General features: G+C 45.5%; 1 protein-coding gene across 1 annotated transcript; it reads left to right on the forward strand.

Annotated features, from left to right (window-relative positions):
- The first annotated feature begins 232 nt into the window (after positions 1–232).
- F2RL1 (F2R like trypsin receptor 1) lies at positions 233–13,707 on the forward strand. Its single transcript, XM_012933753.2, has 2 exons — positions 233–489; positions 11,145–13,707. The coding sequence occupies exons 1-2, from the start codon at positions 408–410 to the stop codon at positions 12,257–12,259; spliced, it is 1,197 nt and encodes a 398-aa protein (XP_012789207.2). The 5' UTR covers positions 233–407; the 3' UTR covers positions 12,260–13,707.
- Positions 13,708–16,979: the final 3,272 nt, after the last annotated feature.

Raw genomic sequence — 16,979 nt, forward strand, 5'->3', positions numbered from 1 at the left:
AGTTTTAGGCTCTGCCCAGGCTAGCAGGAACCATGGTCTACAAACCGTCCTTGGATTCGCATTCCAACCAGCCAGTTCACCAGCCTGACCCGCCCTCGGGCCGCACCCACCTCGCGCGGGCCCGGGGACTCGAGCCCCTGCTGGCCCGGACGCCGAGCCTGTGAGTGCGCACAGGCGGGACGGCCCCAGGGCGCCGGCGCGGGACGCCCGAGGGGGCGTGGCCTCGCGCAGGTGCGTCGGGAGTCTAGGGTTTCACTGAAACTTACCCGGCTCTGGGGAGTAGCTCGCAGACGCTCCAATTAGGTGCCGGCCGGCGGCTGGCTTTCGCTCCCAACGGCGAGTGCCACCGAGTTTTGAATCGGTGGCGGCGGACTCCCTCGCCTACCCGGCGTCGGGCTGCTGGAAAGATGCGAAGTCTGCGCTCGGCTCGGCTGCTGGCGTGCGCCCTACTGCTGGCGGCCTCGGCCGCCGCCTCGCAAACCCTTCCAGGTAAGAAACTTGGCCCGCCAAGGACCCGGGGTCCCGCGCGCCGGGGACAGGTGGTGGTAGTGGGGCCGGTGCGCGGGGTTGTTCTGCTATCGCGGTCACCTTCGCGCTTTGACGCGGGGATCCCTGCGCCCAGCGAGCGACCAGCTGGGTTACAACGGGAAGAGGCTGAAGTTCGCGACTTCAGGGAAGGGGAAGGAAAGAGTTGCAGGCGTCTAAAGGTACCCAGAGGGCTCCGCCTCTCCTCCCGCGGGAAGGTTTCTTTGCAAACTCGAAGTCATTAAGGCGTTTTTATCCACGCTCTGGTCCCGTGCTTAAAAAGCAAAGGAAGAAGTGTCCGGGCCAGATGTCCGCGGGCTGATCTGTGACCCGACTCACTTTATTTTATTATTATTTTTTTTTCTAATGCAATCCCTTCAACCTTTCGAGCCCCCTCTTTGGGGAGCTCAGCCGAACCACCTGGAACCCACAGTTCCTCTGGTAAGGGGAACAGCCCGAGTTGCAAGCAAGAGCGCGCAGCTGGAATTTCAGCCAGTTGTGTGTCGCGCTGATTTACATATGGAACTTTCAGGACCCTGCCTTTTTATTCGGTCAGGTGACTTTAGGACCGTAGGATCCCGGGTTCAGCTTTTCCTTGTCACCCGGAGCGTGAGCAGCGGACTGCTCAGGTGTGGAGGCGGGAGGTAGCCGGCTCCGGGAACGGAACTGCGCGGGAGTGGGACGGGGCGTTGCTCAGACGCCTGGGGTGTGTTCTACTGACCCGCTAGGGGTGCAGTGAGTAGCCTCTAAGACCGCTTCTGTGCTGTGCGCGAACGCCCGGCTGTTTGAAGCTGCAGGCTAACCTTATAAGGGAGGTTTGAGTATCCCCGCGAAATTGCAGAGTAGTGCTATAAGAAGCAAAATCTCACTTCTGTCCTCATCGTAGAAACGTGATAAAAGAGCAACTCACTGAGGGCTTGGGTTAGATTGAAGACTGTCGTTCTTTCCTTCTGGAGTTACAGCACATTGAGTTTTGTTTGTTTCGTTGGTCTGTTCGGCAGCACTTAGGGGTTACTCCTGGCTCTGCACTCAGGAATTACTCCTGGCTGTGGTCGTGGGACCATATGGGATGCAGGGGATTGAATTTGCTAGGCAGCTACCCTACCCCTCTGTACTATGGCTCTGGCATGAGCAAGGTATTATTAACAGTGAATTTAAAAACTGCACCACTGGTATGCATTTTATTGCTGTGCACAGGCAGCTATTTATTCCCAGGAAGTTTTAAAACTAAAGGCACTTCACCATTTGCCTTTGTCTTTTGTGTGTGTGTGTGGGGGGGGGTTACTCAGGGGCTACTCTAGGATGGGTGCTTGGGCCATTTGCATTCTAGAATCAAGTCTCCGGCTCTGCATGCCTCCAATTCTTGGTCCTATCTCCTGGTCTTGCTTTATTTTTTCATATTTGGCTCCCAGTGGCTCCCTGGCAGTGCTGGGATGAATCCAGGCCTCCTGTATGCAGGACAGGTGCCCAGCCAGGCTGGAGAGGGTGGTTGCCTTGCAGGAGACAAACCAGGGTTCTATTCCTGGCACCCCATATAGTCATTTGAGTCCCACCAGGAGTTGTCCCCAATTAGAGTCAGGAGTAATCCCTGAGCATAGCCAGGTGTGGCCCCAAATTTTGAACCAAAAGAAAACAGAAAGTCAACTGGTTCCCAGCCCAGGGATCTATTGCTCCCACCCTTGCTTTGTCTTTTAAAATTGGAAACTTAAAACTCAGAAGCATATCAGTGCGTGAAGACATGATTCAGGTATTTCCGGTAGGAAGATTGTGTGTTTGGCTTGTTCATTTTTACCGAGCGTGGGACTGGGATTTAAAAACAAAACAAGAACCAGAGGTAGACTTGCCTTGTGTCCAGCATGGTGTCTTCAGCACAAAGCTGGGGGTGAAACCCAAGTACTCAAGGCTCCAAATTCAAGTTACTTGTTAACCAGAATTATTTAGCACTGGTTCCACTCCCACCCGAAGACACACATACATCTATTCCTTTGGTGGAAAACTTTCCTAACTTGTTAGTTGGGCTACAGTAGACTTCAGGTAAATGGGTGCCTTCCTCCCATTTAAATTGATTTTGATTAGAAATAGAATATCATAAAACCTCTCACCCCTTATAAGTCTTTGCTTATCATTTTTTGGGGAGGAAGGGGGGAATCTGTCTGCTCATGGATTACTCCTGGCTGGGTTCAGGGGATCCTACAGCATACAAGACAAGCACCTTCCCTGCTATACAATCTCTCATGCTCTTGCTCACCAACATTTAACCTGATCCTTCTGTGTGTGCCTCAGTTTGCTGTAGACAGATAGTATCTTTGATTTTCCTTCCTAAAACTACACAGAAGACAGTTTCTAGGAATGGACCCCACCTAGAGTTGATTGGAGATGTCATGAAATTGGTGGGAAGGGCAAGAAAACACTCCCATCTTTCCTTCTTTCCTTCCCATCACAACCTTAATAGTGTAAATATGTCAGGGTGATATTATGTAATTATTAAATGTATGAAAATATGTTTCATGTCTCTACTGGATCAAAAACTCTGGCGATCTCTACTTGGCATGTTCTAGCACAGCCTTGTTACCCAAAGGACCTCAGTCAAGTAAGAACAAAGGGAGGGGATGGGCATGGTGTGATCCGTCAATGGCATTTTGTCATGAACTGGATTTCACTTAGGTACTTATATTTGCTTTGGTACTGACTTAGGGATTTGTTTTGTAGAGGGAGAATTTTTGTTCTCTTTGTAATTGTTTTTTAATTATACAAGTAGTATATAATTACTATAGAGGAAAAATGAGTGAAAGGGAGAGGGAGAATTTCATTAAATCCCTTTCAGTACTGAAAGAAACCAGGGTTTACATTCTGAGTTATAGCCTTTCCCATGCTTGCATAACACATGCAAAATTTATGTAGTCACAGATTAAAAAGTCTTTGAGAGCCAAAAAGAAAGACCAAATGTTAAAGAACTTGCCTAGTTTACAGCTGCAGCTTCAACTGTGGTTCTAATCCCAGCATCACATATGGTCCCTCATCTGCCTCTATCACCACTAATCCTGACCTCTGAGCACAGCACTGTGTGACCCAGAAATAACAACAACAAAAAAATCTTTTTTGTAGAGGCATGGGATCGTGTTATATAAACATCAGCTTGCCAGTACATTTTAAATCTATCTGTTGATAGACAAACGAGGTGATTTCCAATTTTTTCTGAGCCTTCCTGGTGATACCACATTTTCCACCAGCTGGTGTATGTGTGTGTGTGTGTGTGTGTGTGTGTGTGTGCTATTCCCTCTGGGGTTGGTATGGGAATTTGGATCCAGAATCCAATCTTGGGCCACTAATTACAAAACATGGCTCCAGCCCTTTGAGCTACCTCCCCACACCCTGCAAATGTTTTTTCCACACCCAGTGTGTTCAGGGACCACTCCTCCGAGTCACTCCTGGTGGTGCTTGGTTTCTAGCTTTATTTTGGGTCATACCCAGCTGTACCCAGGACTGACTTCTGGCTCTGAGCTCAGAAATCACTCCTGATGGGGCACAGGAAATCATTTGGGATGATGGGGATTGAACCCCAGGCTGCTGCTTGCAAGGCAAGCACCTTACCCAGTATACCATCACCACGGGCCTCCTGGTAGTTCTTGGGCGACCATGTGGTGTCTGGAATCAAACCTAGGCCTCCTGCATGCAGAGATGTTCAACCTCCTGAGTGCTCTCCTACCCTCTCCATTTCCCCCCCTCCAATGTTATTAATAGAACCCTGCCATGAAGATGAGGATGGGACTTTACATTTGTGTTTGGTCCCCTTGCTTGCCTGAAAGTTACTATTTAACCTTGGTAGGTGATGTTTTAGTCAAGTCTGTGTTTAACTTTCTGATGGTTATTAGCTGGGCTAGTGTGGAGAGGAAAACAGTTCATCGTGAACGAACACATGGAAATTGAGTCAAGTGTACCTAGGGAGGAGACCCTGCAATCTGAGCCTTTTATTTTCCCATCTTGCTCCCAAAGGGCCGAAGCACAGCTTTGGATGAGAGGAATGTAGGGAAGAGGATCAGAGAGGAGAGTGAATACAAATAAAGCACTTGCGCCCCAGGAGAATACTTCAGATAACAAAGAACAAGTGGTGTTTTATTATTTTTTAAGATTTGGGTGGAGATCATGGCGTGGTTAGGCAACATCCAGCTGCTTGAGACTTACCCTAGGCTCTGCACTCAGGGTTCACTCCTGGTGGTGCACCTGGTCCCGTATGTACGTACCAGGGGATCAAACCTCTGGGTCAACCACATACAAGGTAAGTGCCTTATCCATTGTAGCTGTAAACTACCTCTCTTACCCCAAATAGTGTTGCAGACAGTTTCACAGTATTTTCTCCATCCCTGCCCAGAGTTGTAGTACAAATCAAAGGAGTCTTTTTTGTTTTGTTTGTTTGTTTTGTATTTTTGGGGGGGGTGGGTGGGAACAACAGCGGTGCTTAGGACTTTAGTAAGAGATTTTAGTCACCTTTGACTAACAGCAGCATCTTGATGTTTTCAAGTGTTCAGATTTCAAACATAAGTGGCATGTGGCTTGTGTGCTAGGGCAGGTAATAAGCCCAGCTATTCTGAATGGCACTTTTGTTTGAGCACACTCAGATTGTATGTTGTTTTTCACTTTTTAAAATTATTTTTTAGGGGCTGGAGTGATAGCTCAGTGGGTAGGGTGTTTGCCTTGCACGCGGCCGACCCAGGTTCGAGTCCCAGCATCCCATATGGTCTCCTGAGCTCAGTCAGGGGTAATTCCTGAGTGCAGAGCCAGGAGTGAGCCCTGTGCATCGCTGGGTGTGACCCAAAAGCAAAAAAATAAATAAATAAAATTATTTTTTTAAATTTGGGCTTTGGGCCACACCCTGCTGTGTTCAGAACTTACTCCTAGCTTCATACTCAGGGATCACTTCTGGTGAGGTTGGTGGACTTGTGAGAGTTTTATATCCATTATTACAACCAACCTTAGAACTTTAGTTACCCTAAAAAGATACCTCTCTCCATTTCCAGCCATCACCTCTGTCTCCCCAGGCCTTAGCTCTTGGCCATCATTATTCCACCTTTCGTCTCTTCAGGGCTTTTAATGTAAATGGAGTAATCAAGCATGCTTCTTTGTGACTAGCTTCTTTTATTTAGTGGAATCTTTTCAAAGTCCATTCATGTTTTAGTATATTCCCTTTTCTTGCCGAATAATATTCCATTGCATATGCCACATTTTTTAAAATCAATTAATGAATGTTTGGGTTATTTCCACCCTTTTTGGCTCATGTGTGTAATGCTACTATGTACATTCATGTTTAACTTTTGACACAGACAGGTATTCTCATTTCCCTTCAGCATGGAGGGAGTAGTAATTACTGGGTTATATGGCAACTGCAGGTTTTTGAGTTTTTTCTTTGTTATTTTAAAGGGTTATTTAAAAACCCTAACCTCTACATATTGAGGTTAGGGTGAGAACTGGGCCCTTCCCAGAAATGCTCAGTTCTGTGGTGTGCGCCTGAAGGTTGGGTGTAGAGGTGCTACTCTGGGGCCACATTCAACCCAGGGGCCACATGTTGCTAGAGATTGAATTCAGAGCCTCATTCATACATAAGCTCTTCCACGTGTCTACCTCCCTGGCTGCTGTATGTCAAAGCATTTGTGCAATTAACAAATTATTTTCCAAGGTAGCTACAACAATTTCCAATTTTTCCAGCAGACTCTGAGGATTCAAACCCTTGTGCTATCTTGAAATAAATCCAGATGTAATTTTATTTTTTTCCCTCCTGTTTTTTTTTTGGGGGGGCGGGGTGTGGGAATATCTGGAAGTGCTCAGTGCTTACTCCTGGCTCTGTGCTCAGGGGTCACTCCTGATAGGGCTCAGGAGATCATATCCAGTGCCAGGGATGAATGGGTAGGATGCGCGCAAGGCAAACCTGCTATACTATTGCTCTGGCCCCAAATTTTATTTTTTCTTAAAGTACTTCAGTATGAATTTATAAAGTTGGGAATTTTTTTCTTCTTTTTTGACTTTTGGGCCACCCCCAGGAGTGCTCAGCCCTCACTCCTGGCCATGATTATACTATGTATTGGATCAAGAATTTCTTTTTCAAACACAACTACATTAGTCACTAACAATAATTTCTTTGGGGAGGGTGGCCACATCCAGTGCTCAGGGGTCATTTCTTGCTGTGCTAGTGTGTGTGTGTGTGTGTGTGTGTGTGTGTTTAAGTGAGAGAGAGAGAGAGAGAGAGAGAGAGAGAGAATAGCACCACTCAGTACTGGGAATTGAACCCATGCCTTTGGGCTTCCCATATGCAAAGAGTGTGCTTCAGCTCATTGAGCTAACTCTCTGGCCCAGTAATTTCTCAATTTATTTCTTTATTATTTTTGTTTGTTTGGGGGCCACACCTGACTATGCTCAGGGCTTATTCCTGGCTTTGTGCTCAGGGATCACTCCTGGTGAAAGTCAGGGGACCATCAGGGGTGCTGGGCCTCAAACACATGATAGTAGTATGTAAAACAAGCACGTCAACCCTGGACTATCTCTCTAGCTCCTTATTTCTTAGTTTACTATCCAGTCCATTTAGTTTTCTAATTATCTCATAAAGGTCTTAAACACTATTTTAATAATTTAAATCAGGGTCGAAATAAAGTCTACATATTATGTAAGATTGATGTCTTTTAAAAAATTATTATTTTTTGCTTATTTGGTTTTTGTACCAGACTCAGACACTTACTTGTGTGCTCAGAAATATTCCTGACAGTCTGTGTCGGGAATTAAACCTGGGTTAGCTGCTAGCTAGACCTGTAGTATCTCACTGGTCCCAGAGATGTTTTGTAATTGTGGGTTATAGTAAAAAATGTGAGGAACAATGTGATATATAGGAATATGATTGTAATTTAGAAGTAGCATATATATATAAAACTTAAATATGACAAATATTTATTTATTTTTTGGGGGGTCATACCCAGCGATGCACAGGGGTTACTCCTGGCTCTGCACTCAGAAATTACTCTTGGCAGTGCATGGGGGACCATATGGAATGCTGGGAATCGAACCTGGGTTGGCCATGTGTAAGGCAAATGATCTACCCACTGTGCTATTGCTCCAGCCCCCAAATATTTTTTTAATTGGAATAAGAAGTAGGTATCTATTTGAAGGCAGTTTCCTATGGCTGTAAGAATAAATTTCTACAAGCTGCTGACTTAAAACAATAAAGATATACTCACTGACAGTTCTGGAGTCTGCAAGCCTGAAATCAAGGTATTGGCACTTCTGAGGACTCTAGATCAGGGAATGCAAGCCTTACTCCTTCCAGCTTCTGATGACTGTTGATATTTCTGCCTGCTCCTTGTCTTGTTCAACTGTATTTCTCCCATCTCTGTCCATTTTCACTTTGGTTTTCTTTTTGTTTCCTGCTTCTTACATCTTTCTCAACCTTTCTCTTATAAAGATTTATCATTTATCATTGGATATAAAGTCCATCTGATCATCCAGGATGTCTTTCTTATCTTTCATGATATCTCCAAAGACCCTAATTCTAAATAAAATGAGGACCCCAGGCTCTAGGACATGGACTTCTCTCTGAAGACCCCCTTGCAACCTGCTACACTAAGTGAAAAAGCAACAGCAACCTCTGCATTAATCCTCACTCAGGCTAATCACTGTTAGTCCTTAGAGGGAACACTTCAGAGAAGTGACTCATCCAACTGAAGACAGTGCAGAATTGGGAGAGGCAACTTATAACTGGGTATTAAATGATCAGGTCATCAGGGAAGCAGGTTCAAGGTCCTTTCTGGGATGGTATGGGGCTGTGTACACTGTTTTTGTCTGCATTGTGAAGGTTCTGAACAATGTCAGTAAATCTTTTCAAATGGTTCCTCACCCTTCTAGGCAAGTCCTTGAGCCCTTGGTTGGGGGACACTGGAGGCTGACTAATGGTTTGCTCTTATTTGTTGGTAGTTTCTAAAATTTGACTCATTGTGTAGGGCAGGTGAACAAGTGATTAATTTATGGGAAAAACCCAATGCAGAAAAGCCATCTGCACTTTAAAGTCATGGGATTTGCTTATCAGTGAATGGACATGAAGAGAATCATGCTGAGTGAAATGACTCAGGAGAGGGAGACACAGAATGACGACATTCGTTTGTGGATATTAAAAACATCTTATGCAACAAATACCCAAGAATGGTAGAAACAAAGGCCAGGAGGACTGGCCCATGATTGGAAACTTGTCACAAGTGGGAGTAGCGGGGAGGGCAGTTAGGCAAGGACCACTAAACAGTGATGGTTAGAAATGATCACTGGAGGGGCTGGAGCGACAGCACAGTGGGTAGGACATTTGCCTTGCATGCGGCCGACCCAGGTTCGATTCCCAGCATCCCATATTGTCCCTTGAGCACTGCCAAGAGTAATTCCTGAGCGCAAAGCCAGGAGTAACCCCTGAGCATTGACGGGTATGACCCAAAAGGCAAAATGAAAAAAAAAAAAAAGGATCACTGACTCTGGATAAGAACTGAGTGCTGAAAGGTAAAGGGATATATATGGTAACCTTAAGGTACTTCTGTTGCAAACTATAATGCCCAAAGGGAAGGAGTGGGGGGGGGGGAGAAGAGAGAGAGAGAGAGAGAGAGAGAGAGAGAGAGAGAGAGAGAGAGAGAGAGAGAGAAATCCAATCACGAACAACTTTGTAACTGTGTACCTTGTGGTGATTCAATACAAATAAATAAACAAGAAGCATGCCCTGTTACTGCTTGATGTCAGAATACTGATAGGTCTTTGGTGCACCTCCTTGTCTGAGGAGGCTGGAAAGGCTGCCTGCCAGCTGGCCTCCTATTAAAAACTGGCTTAAGGGAGCTAGGAATCCCTGCGCCAGGCTGAGTATGTACGTGGGTAGAGGGGGATTGTCCCATGTGCTCATGGGGATCCCCCTGGTGTCAGGCTTTGGGTTGGGAACGCCAGATAAGGCCCCAGTCTTGCCCTGATAACAATAAGAACTATTAAAGGCTGTGCCCACGAATGAGTAACGATAGCCATCGCTGTTCTGATTTCTGTTTATTCAGTGACTGACCTTAGCGTGTGTCTGAATAGACAGCGTTTCAGCTTGCCCCAGGCTCCCGTGAGCAGCTGTACGAGAGCACAAGGGCTGTGCCAGTGTTTTGGTGTGAAACCGAAGGGAGACAGGAGGGCATTGTGTAGACATTTTAAAGACTTATAGTGTGTGAAATGGAAAATTGCTAGATTTTTAAAATTTGTATTTCTAGAGTCACAAAGATAGTACAGTGGGCAGGGTGCTTGCCTTGCTCGTGCTTAACGCAGGTTTGATCCCCAGGAGCCCACATAGTCTCCGAGCACCACCAAGAGTGATTCCTGAGTAACCAGAAGGAACCCTTGAGAGGATGATTGGGTATGGCCCAAAAGCCTTTAAAAATTGTGCTTCTATGCAATAAAATGAATCCTTTTAGCATTAGAAGTATTGAGTATGGACAATTTGTAAAAAATAAACTGAAGCACAATCTGGTTTTCAAGATTCATGGAAATCCACACATGTACCCTACAATCTTCCAATTAAAACAGTACTCTTCTGGAATCAGAGAGATAGTACAGTGGTAGGGCCTTCCATGTGGCCGACCAGGTTTCAATTCTTAGCACCCCATATGGTCTTCCAAGATCCACCAGGAGGGATCCCAGAGTGCAGAGCCAAGATTAAGTCCTGAGCACTGCTGGGTGTGCCTCCAAACCAAAATGAATGATAAATAAGTATCAGTAAGTACTGTTAAAGGAAGAAAGAGAAACCAAAGGTCAGCTCTCAGTAATCCCTCTCAGAGAGTGAAAGCAAAGGTTAGTTCTCCATAATCCCCTTACATAGAGAAAGCTGTGTTAGCTTTCTATGTTCTTCTATTCTATTTTTATCGAAAATGCTTTTGTAGGGGCTGGAGGGATAATACAGTGGATAAGGTCCTTGCCTTGCATGTAGCCAATCTGATTTCAATCCTCGGAATCCCATATGGAATAATTCCTGAGTAATTATTGAGTCACCGGGTATGACCCAAAAGGAAGAAAATAAATAAAATGTTTTTGTTTTCTGTGTTGGTCTGGTTTGGTTTTGGGGTCACCTAGCCCCTGCTCATGAAATAATGTACTGCTGGGGTGACTGCTGTGCTTGGGAGACCATATGTGGTACTGAAGAGCAAAATGGGGTGGGCCACGTGCAAGGCCAGCACCTTTATCCCCATACTAGCTCTCCACCCAGCCCACTTCTCTCAGTGTTCAGGGATTACTCCAGGGATTACTGCAGGGGATCATATGTGGTGCCAAAGATCTATCGGGGTCAACCACATGCAGGGTGAGCATTTAATCCCTTTACTATCTCCTTGGCTAAAATGATTCTTCTGTTTTTTTATTGGTTAGTTTTGTTGTTGTTGTCTTGGGCCACATCTGGTGGTCCTCAGGGGTTGCTCCTGGATCTGAAGTCAGGAATTACTCCTGGCAGTGCTTGGGGGACCATATGGGATGCTGAGATCAGCTGCATGCATGCCCCACCCACTGTACTATTGCTCTGGCCCCTCTAAAATCCTTTCGTTGAGCAAACCAGTATCCGTCCTGATTGTCTCTTTGTCTTTCATACTCAGGGTCCAACAGAACAAGCTCTAAAGGCAGAAGTCTCATCGGTAGAACTAATGGCTCATCTCGGGTCACAGGGAAGGGAGCGACGGTGGAACCAGGCTTTTCTATAGACGACTTTTCTACCTCTGTTCTTACCGGGAAACTGACTACAGTCTTTCTCCCCATCATCTACACAATTGTGTTTGTGATTGGCTTGCCAAGCAATGCCATGGCACTGTGGGTCTTCCTTTTCCGATCCAAGAAGAAGCACCCTGCTGTGATTTACATGGCCAACCTGGCCTTGGCCGACCTCCTGTCGGTTATCTGGTTCCCGCTGAAGATAGCCTATCACATACATGGCAACAACTGGATTTATGGGGAGGCGCTTTGCAAAGTTCTCATTGGATTTTTCTATGGCAACATGTACTGCTCCATTCTCTTCATGACCTGCCTCAGCGTACAGAGGTATTGGGTTATTGTGAACCCCATGGTGCATCCCAAGAAGAAGGCAAACGTTGCCATTGGTGTCTCCCTGGTAATCTGGCTGCTGATTCTGCTGGTGACCATCCCCTTGTACGTGGTGAAGCAGACCGTCTTCATTCCATCCCTTAACATCACCACCTGCCATGATGTTTTGCCTCAGGAGGTGCTGGTGGGAGACATGTTCAATTACTTCCTCTCTCTGGCCATCGGAGTCTTCCTGTTTCCAGCCTTCCTCACAGCCTCTGCTTATGTGCTGATGATCAGAACCCTCCGATCTTCTGCCATGGATGAAAATTCAGAGAAGAAGAGAGGGCGAGCCATCAAACTCATTGTCACAGTCCTGGCCATGTACCTGATCTGCTTCACTCCTAGTAATCTTCTGCTCGTGGTGCATTATTTCATGATTAAAAACTGGAACCAGAGCCATGTCTATGCCCTGTACATCTCGGCCCTTTGCCTCTCCACCCTCAACAGCTGCATTGACCCCTTTGTCTATTACTTCGTTTCCAAGGACTTTAGGGATCACGCAAAGAACACTCTCCTTTGCCGAAGCGTCCGTACGGTGAATCGGATGCAAGTATCCCTCACATCAAAGAAGTTTTCGAGGAAATCCAGCTCTTACTCATCAAGTTCAACCAGCGTTAAAACATCCTATTGAGTTTTCCACAGCTCCTCTGATAGGAGTGACATGGGCAGACCTGGAGCCTGCTGATCCTTATGGAAGAAAGTTGTTTCCTAACCAAGCAGGTCTCACCACATACCACATGAATACGCAGCATAACCCAGGATTGCTAGCAACTTCTTTGTATGAGGGAAGTCCCCCCAGTTAATACAGATCACGACTTCAGAATTTCTCTCTCAGAGGTTCCAAGAAACAGATCTGAGATTTTTTTTTAAGTGATGGAGAGAAACCTATGACTTGCTCAAACTAGCTTAGGCTTGAATAAAGTTCTTGGTTGAAACATTTCTTCTTGGTCAGTCACGGCCTCATTAGGTCTTGGGTGCCTGCGGAGATGATTAATCAAATTTACCCACCGTACAAAGGAGGAAACTAAGGCAGGAAAGGAGTTCCAGAGAAGCCCATCTCCAGCCAATGGAAGCAATTCAGAACTGGTCTGAAGAATCTGAGTGGGGCTCTTAGAGCACCTCTTCAAATCATTGTTCATCACATCTGAAAAGGCAGATTCATCAGACTTTGTAATGGTGAGCTCAGAATCTGAAAACAGGACCCAAGGCTTCATTTTTGGGACCACAACTGGCTGTGCTCTGGTACTTCTGGCTGTGTGCTCAGGAATCCTGGTGGAGCTCGGAGGACCACGTGTGGTGCTGGGAATTGAACCCAAGTTGGCCTCATGCGCCCTATTGCTGGACTGGCTCCCTGTTCTAAGACCCAGGTTTTGACAAGTCTCCCTGTGATGCTTCTGCCTCATTGCCAGGCTTGGGAGTCATGTTGTTGATTTACCTGGCAAAGTGTGATGGACGTTTGTGGAAAGACACAAATAGCAATTTGTGTCTCTTTTATGTTTAGCTAATAATGGAATCTGCTGGTTGATATATTGGGGGTTTGTGTTTGTTTTGTTTTTTCAATACTTCCTTGACCTTTGTATCTTATTGCTTTTTGTTTTTGTTTTTGTTTTTGTGTCAAACCCACACAATGTTCAGAATTTACTCCTAGCTCTGCACTTAGGAATTATTCCTGGTGGTGCTTGGGGACTATATAGGATGCTAGGAATCAAATGGGGTCTGCTTTATGCAACTCAGCTGCCCTATCCACTGTACTTGTCTCTCCAGCCCCTGTGTATCATTATTTAAGGAAAGATAATAAGGAGTTTAAACATGGAGATATTTTACACTCTTCCGGCAGTCTGAGTTATGATAAATTGTTCATCAGTAAGGCAAACTGTTGCATAGTCTATTGTCAGTCTGTTGACAATTTTGTTCATTTGTGAAATTATAAAATTTCCAGTGGGTTGAAAACAGTAGTTGATATTTGCAATCTTTAAGCAGTTCATAACTATGCTGACTTTATACAACTATTGTATTTGTGACTTTTTAAGTAATTGTATTTTTTGACTTGTAAATAACATGACTTTTTTTTACAACTGATTTCTGAGTTATGTATGTGTTTGCTGGGGAGGAAAGGTGAAGAAGGGAAACAATAACATCACACTTCTAAAAAGAAATCTTTTGGGGGAGTGGGGAGACATACCCAGTTATGCTCTGGGCTTACTCCTGATTCTGTGCTTCAGGCATTCCTGGTGGTCCTTGTGGAACCATATGGGGTGCTGGGAATCGAACCCAGGCCAATTGCAAGGCAAGCGCCTTAGCCCCTGTACTATCTCCCCAACCCAAGATGTGAGTTAAAAAAAAAAAGTCATGGGGCCTGAGAGATAGGACTAGGCAATATAAGATAGTATAAGGTACTTGTCCATAAGGTACTATTTCCGTTCCTGAGCACCATGGGCTGTGACCTCAAACACCAAACAAAATCATGAGAAAGTTTTCATGGAATATAAGCTTTTCAAGTGATATTTCCATTGCCTTTGAGAATTGGCTCCCCAGAGTGACCGGCCTGAAAAGGGCCCCTCCTTGGAAGTAAGAGGAGCTTTGCCCCTGAGCAGAGGGGCAAATACTAGCTGTCTTACTGTCATCTAACATACACACTTTCTACACTTTCTAAAAAGTGAATTTTCAGCACTCCGCTAACTCTTGTTACTTGAGGGAGCGTGAAAGCAAGTGAGCTCGCAGCCCCTGTGAGCCCGGAGTGGTCTGACAGGCATTTGTGTGTCCTTCAGTTGTTTGCGGCAGGATTTTCAAACTAATTAATTTCCTGGTTATCAAGGTTCCATAAACCCTAGGACTGTAATCTCATCAGTATGCATAGTTTAGTGATTACTCTTTGCTCCTAAAACCTTAACCCTTTGGAGACACTTGAGAGGACTGGAATATCTTATCAAATCAGGCATAGTTTAGCTCAGGGTCCCCCACCATGTTGATCAAAATGAAAAGTTTGTGCTGTAGAGTTTGAACGTCTTCGTCATTTGGAGGGTCTCAGCTGGTAGTACCCGGGCTACTCCTGGTTCTGTGTTCAAGGTTGCTCCCAGTGGTGCTCAGGGAAACATGAAGTGTTGAGAGTCCAAGCTGGCCCTCCCACATGCAAAGTCTGCACTCAGCCTGTTGAGCTATTTCTCTAATCTTGAATGTCTTAAAAATAGAAGTTTCTAGGGGCCAAGAGATAGCACACAGTTAGGGCACATGCCGAACATGCCCCCAACACTGGTTTGATTCCCATCACCATGTGGTCCCCTGAGCATTGCTGGTTGCAGCCCTGGAGACCCTGAGCAAATGCTCTCCCTACTGTACTATTGCTCTGGCCCTCACTAGCACTTTTGAAGCAAAGCATTTGATGAGATCCCCTTAAGGGGAGAGAGTATAGACGGAGACAAGGGGGCTTGTGCCAGAGACCTCTGGCACTTGCCACCTTTTGAGTAAGATACCAGAACGTGAGACGGTGAAGGACTGAGCACTAGCACTGGAAAAATGTCCAGGGAACATGCTGTCGGGAAAGCCAAGGGCTTCCAAGGAGAGAGCGCAGCATATCACAGAGCGTTCTGGTGAGAAAAATGGAGAAATGGGATCAGAGTTGATAGGATAGAGGGTGAGGTTCTTGCCTTGCACGTGGTGAGTCAGGCAGCATCCCTGGCACTTCATATGGCTTCCCAGCCCCACCAGGAGTGATCCCTGTATTCAGAGCCAGGAATAAGCCCTGAATACAGCTGGGTGGGGTTCAACCCCCCCACCAAAAAAAAAAAAGAGAGAGAGATGACCATTGGACCTTACCACTCTGAAAATGAGCTGACCTTTTATCAGCATCACACATCGAAGTCTTTGGCAGGACAAAGATGGATACACACTGGGATCTGTTCAAGAAGTCTTGAGGAGTTGGAGGAAGAATAGAGCAGGCCAGGTGCTTATCTAGCATGTGGCCAACCTGGCTTCAATCACTGGCACCGCAAATGGTCTTTTAACATCACCAGAAGTGATTCCTGGGCACAGTCAGGAATAAGCTCTAAGCACAGCTGGGTATGGCCTCGAAACCAAAATGAAATAAAAATTAAAACTGAAAATTGAGAAGGAAGAGGACAAAGTAATGACTGTGATCCCACGGAATAAGTTTAATTGGAAAGGGGAGCAGAGAAGCCTGCGCAAGAGAAGTAATAAGAGTGACTCAGCAAAGAGAAAGGCAATGATTCCTTTGGATATACTGTATTTTTGTTTTATTTTGTATATCTAAAAATGGAATTTCTTGGCCAAAGGATATGTGTCATTCATGATAAATGATCATTTTTGAGGGTTTTTCTGTGTGTTTGTTTTGGTTTTAACTTCTGGATCATACCTGGCATGGCTTAGGACATACTCGTGGTTCTGTGCTCAGGGCTTACTCCTGACAGCTCAGGGATCACTCCTGGTGGTGCTCGGGGGCCATATGCCCCTGTGCAGAAGATTAAATGAGGGTTGCCATATGCGAGGAAAGCATCTTACTCCTGTACTCTCTCCAGCCCTCAAATTGCCTTCTTGAGGTCACACTGACTTAGTGTTGTTACAAGCAGGTGAGGGTCTGTTTCCATGTACTGTCACACACGTGTTTCATGGGCTGCAATATTCCTTAATCTACAATCGACACCTTCCGAGTGGGCTGAAAACTCAGGACTGTGAGCATTTTGGAATAAATGAAATGCTGTCTCTCTTTTATTTATTTTGTCTTTGGGGCATGTTTTTTTTTTTTGGGCATATTCACACCTCATCATGAAGGCAGTGACATGTGAAAGGTGCTCCTCTGGGAAATTTGGTCCCATTTCTCTTTGTATGATCTCTGAAAGGAAACCTCAGCTATTCTTCTGGGTGGACTGTGGGAAATCTTTGGGACCTCCATTGTTCTAGAAAGTTCTGCATCATTGTTTTATGGAGAATGTAAGAACAGAACTGCACCTACAATGGTCGGCATCTAAGACGTTGGCTTTGGAGCCATAGGCCTTAGCTAGTTCACCTGCACTTGAGGGATTAGCCTGGTTTTGGCTGTAGTTTGGGTTCATCACCAGCTTCCCCATGTAGCCTGGGGTGAATGATTTAAGTACATAAGAGGGTTTAATTACAGCTTTTCTGTAGTGCTGAGTAGACCTAATTACCTAATCCCTTTTAGCTGAGCATTATATTTGAAAGCCACCTGGGCACTTGGTTGGGGAATGTGTCTACTTATAAGTGAAAGTTTTTTTTTTTTTGCCACACCCAGTGATGCTCAGGGTTACTTCTGACTCTACACTTAAAAAGTTCTCCTGATGGTGCTCAGGGGAGCATATGGGAATATGGTATACTGGGGA

Source organism: Sorex araneus, chromosome 1, assembly GCF_027595985.1.
Source record: "Sorex araneus isolate mSorAra2 chromosome 1, mSorAra2.pri, whole genome shotgun sequence".
Classification (NCBI taxonomy): domain Eukaryota; kingdom Metazoa; phylum Chordata; class Mammalia; order Eulipotyphla; family Soricidae; genus Sorex; species Sorex araneus.

What these genes read in the sequence shown, in the direction of transcription:
- F2RL1 (XM_012933753.2), top strand. Translation starts at nt 408, where the DNA reads ATGCGAAGTCTGCGCTCGGCTCGGCTGCTGGCGTGCGCCCTACTGCTG. An exon ending in CGCCTCGCAAACCCTTCCAG is followed by an intron (nt 490 to 11,144) that starts GTAAGAAACTTG and finishes TTTCATACTCAG; the next exon opens with GGTCCAACAGAACAAGCTCT.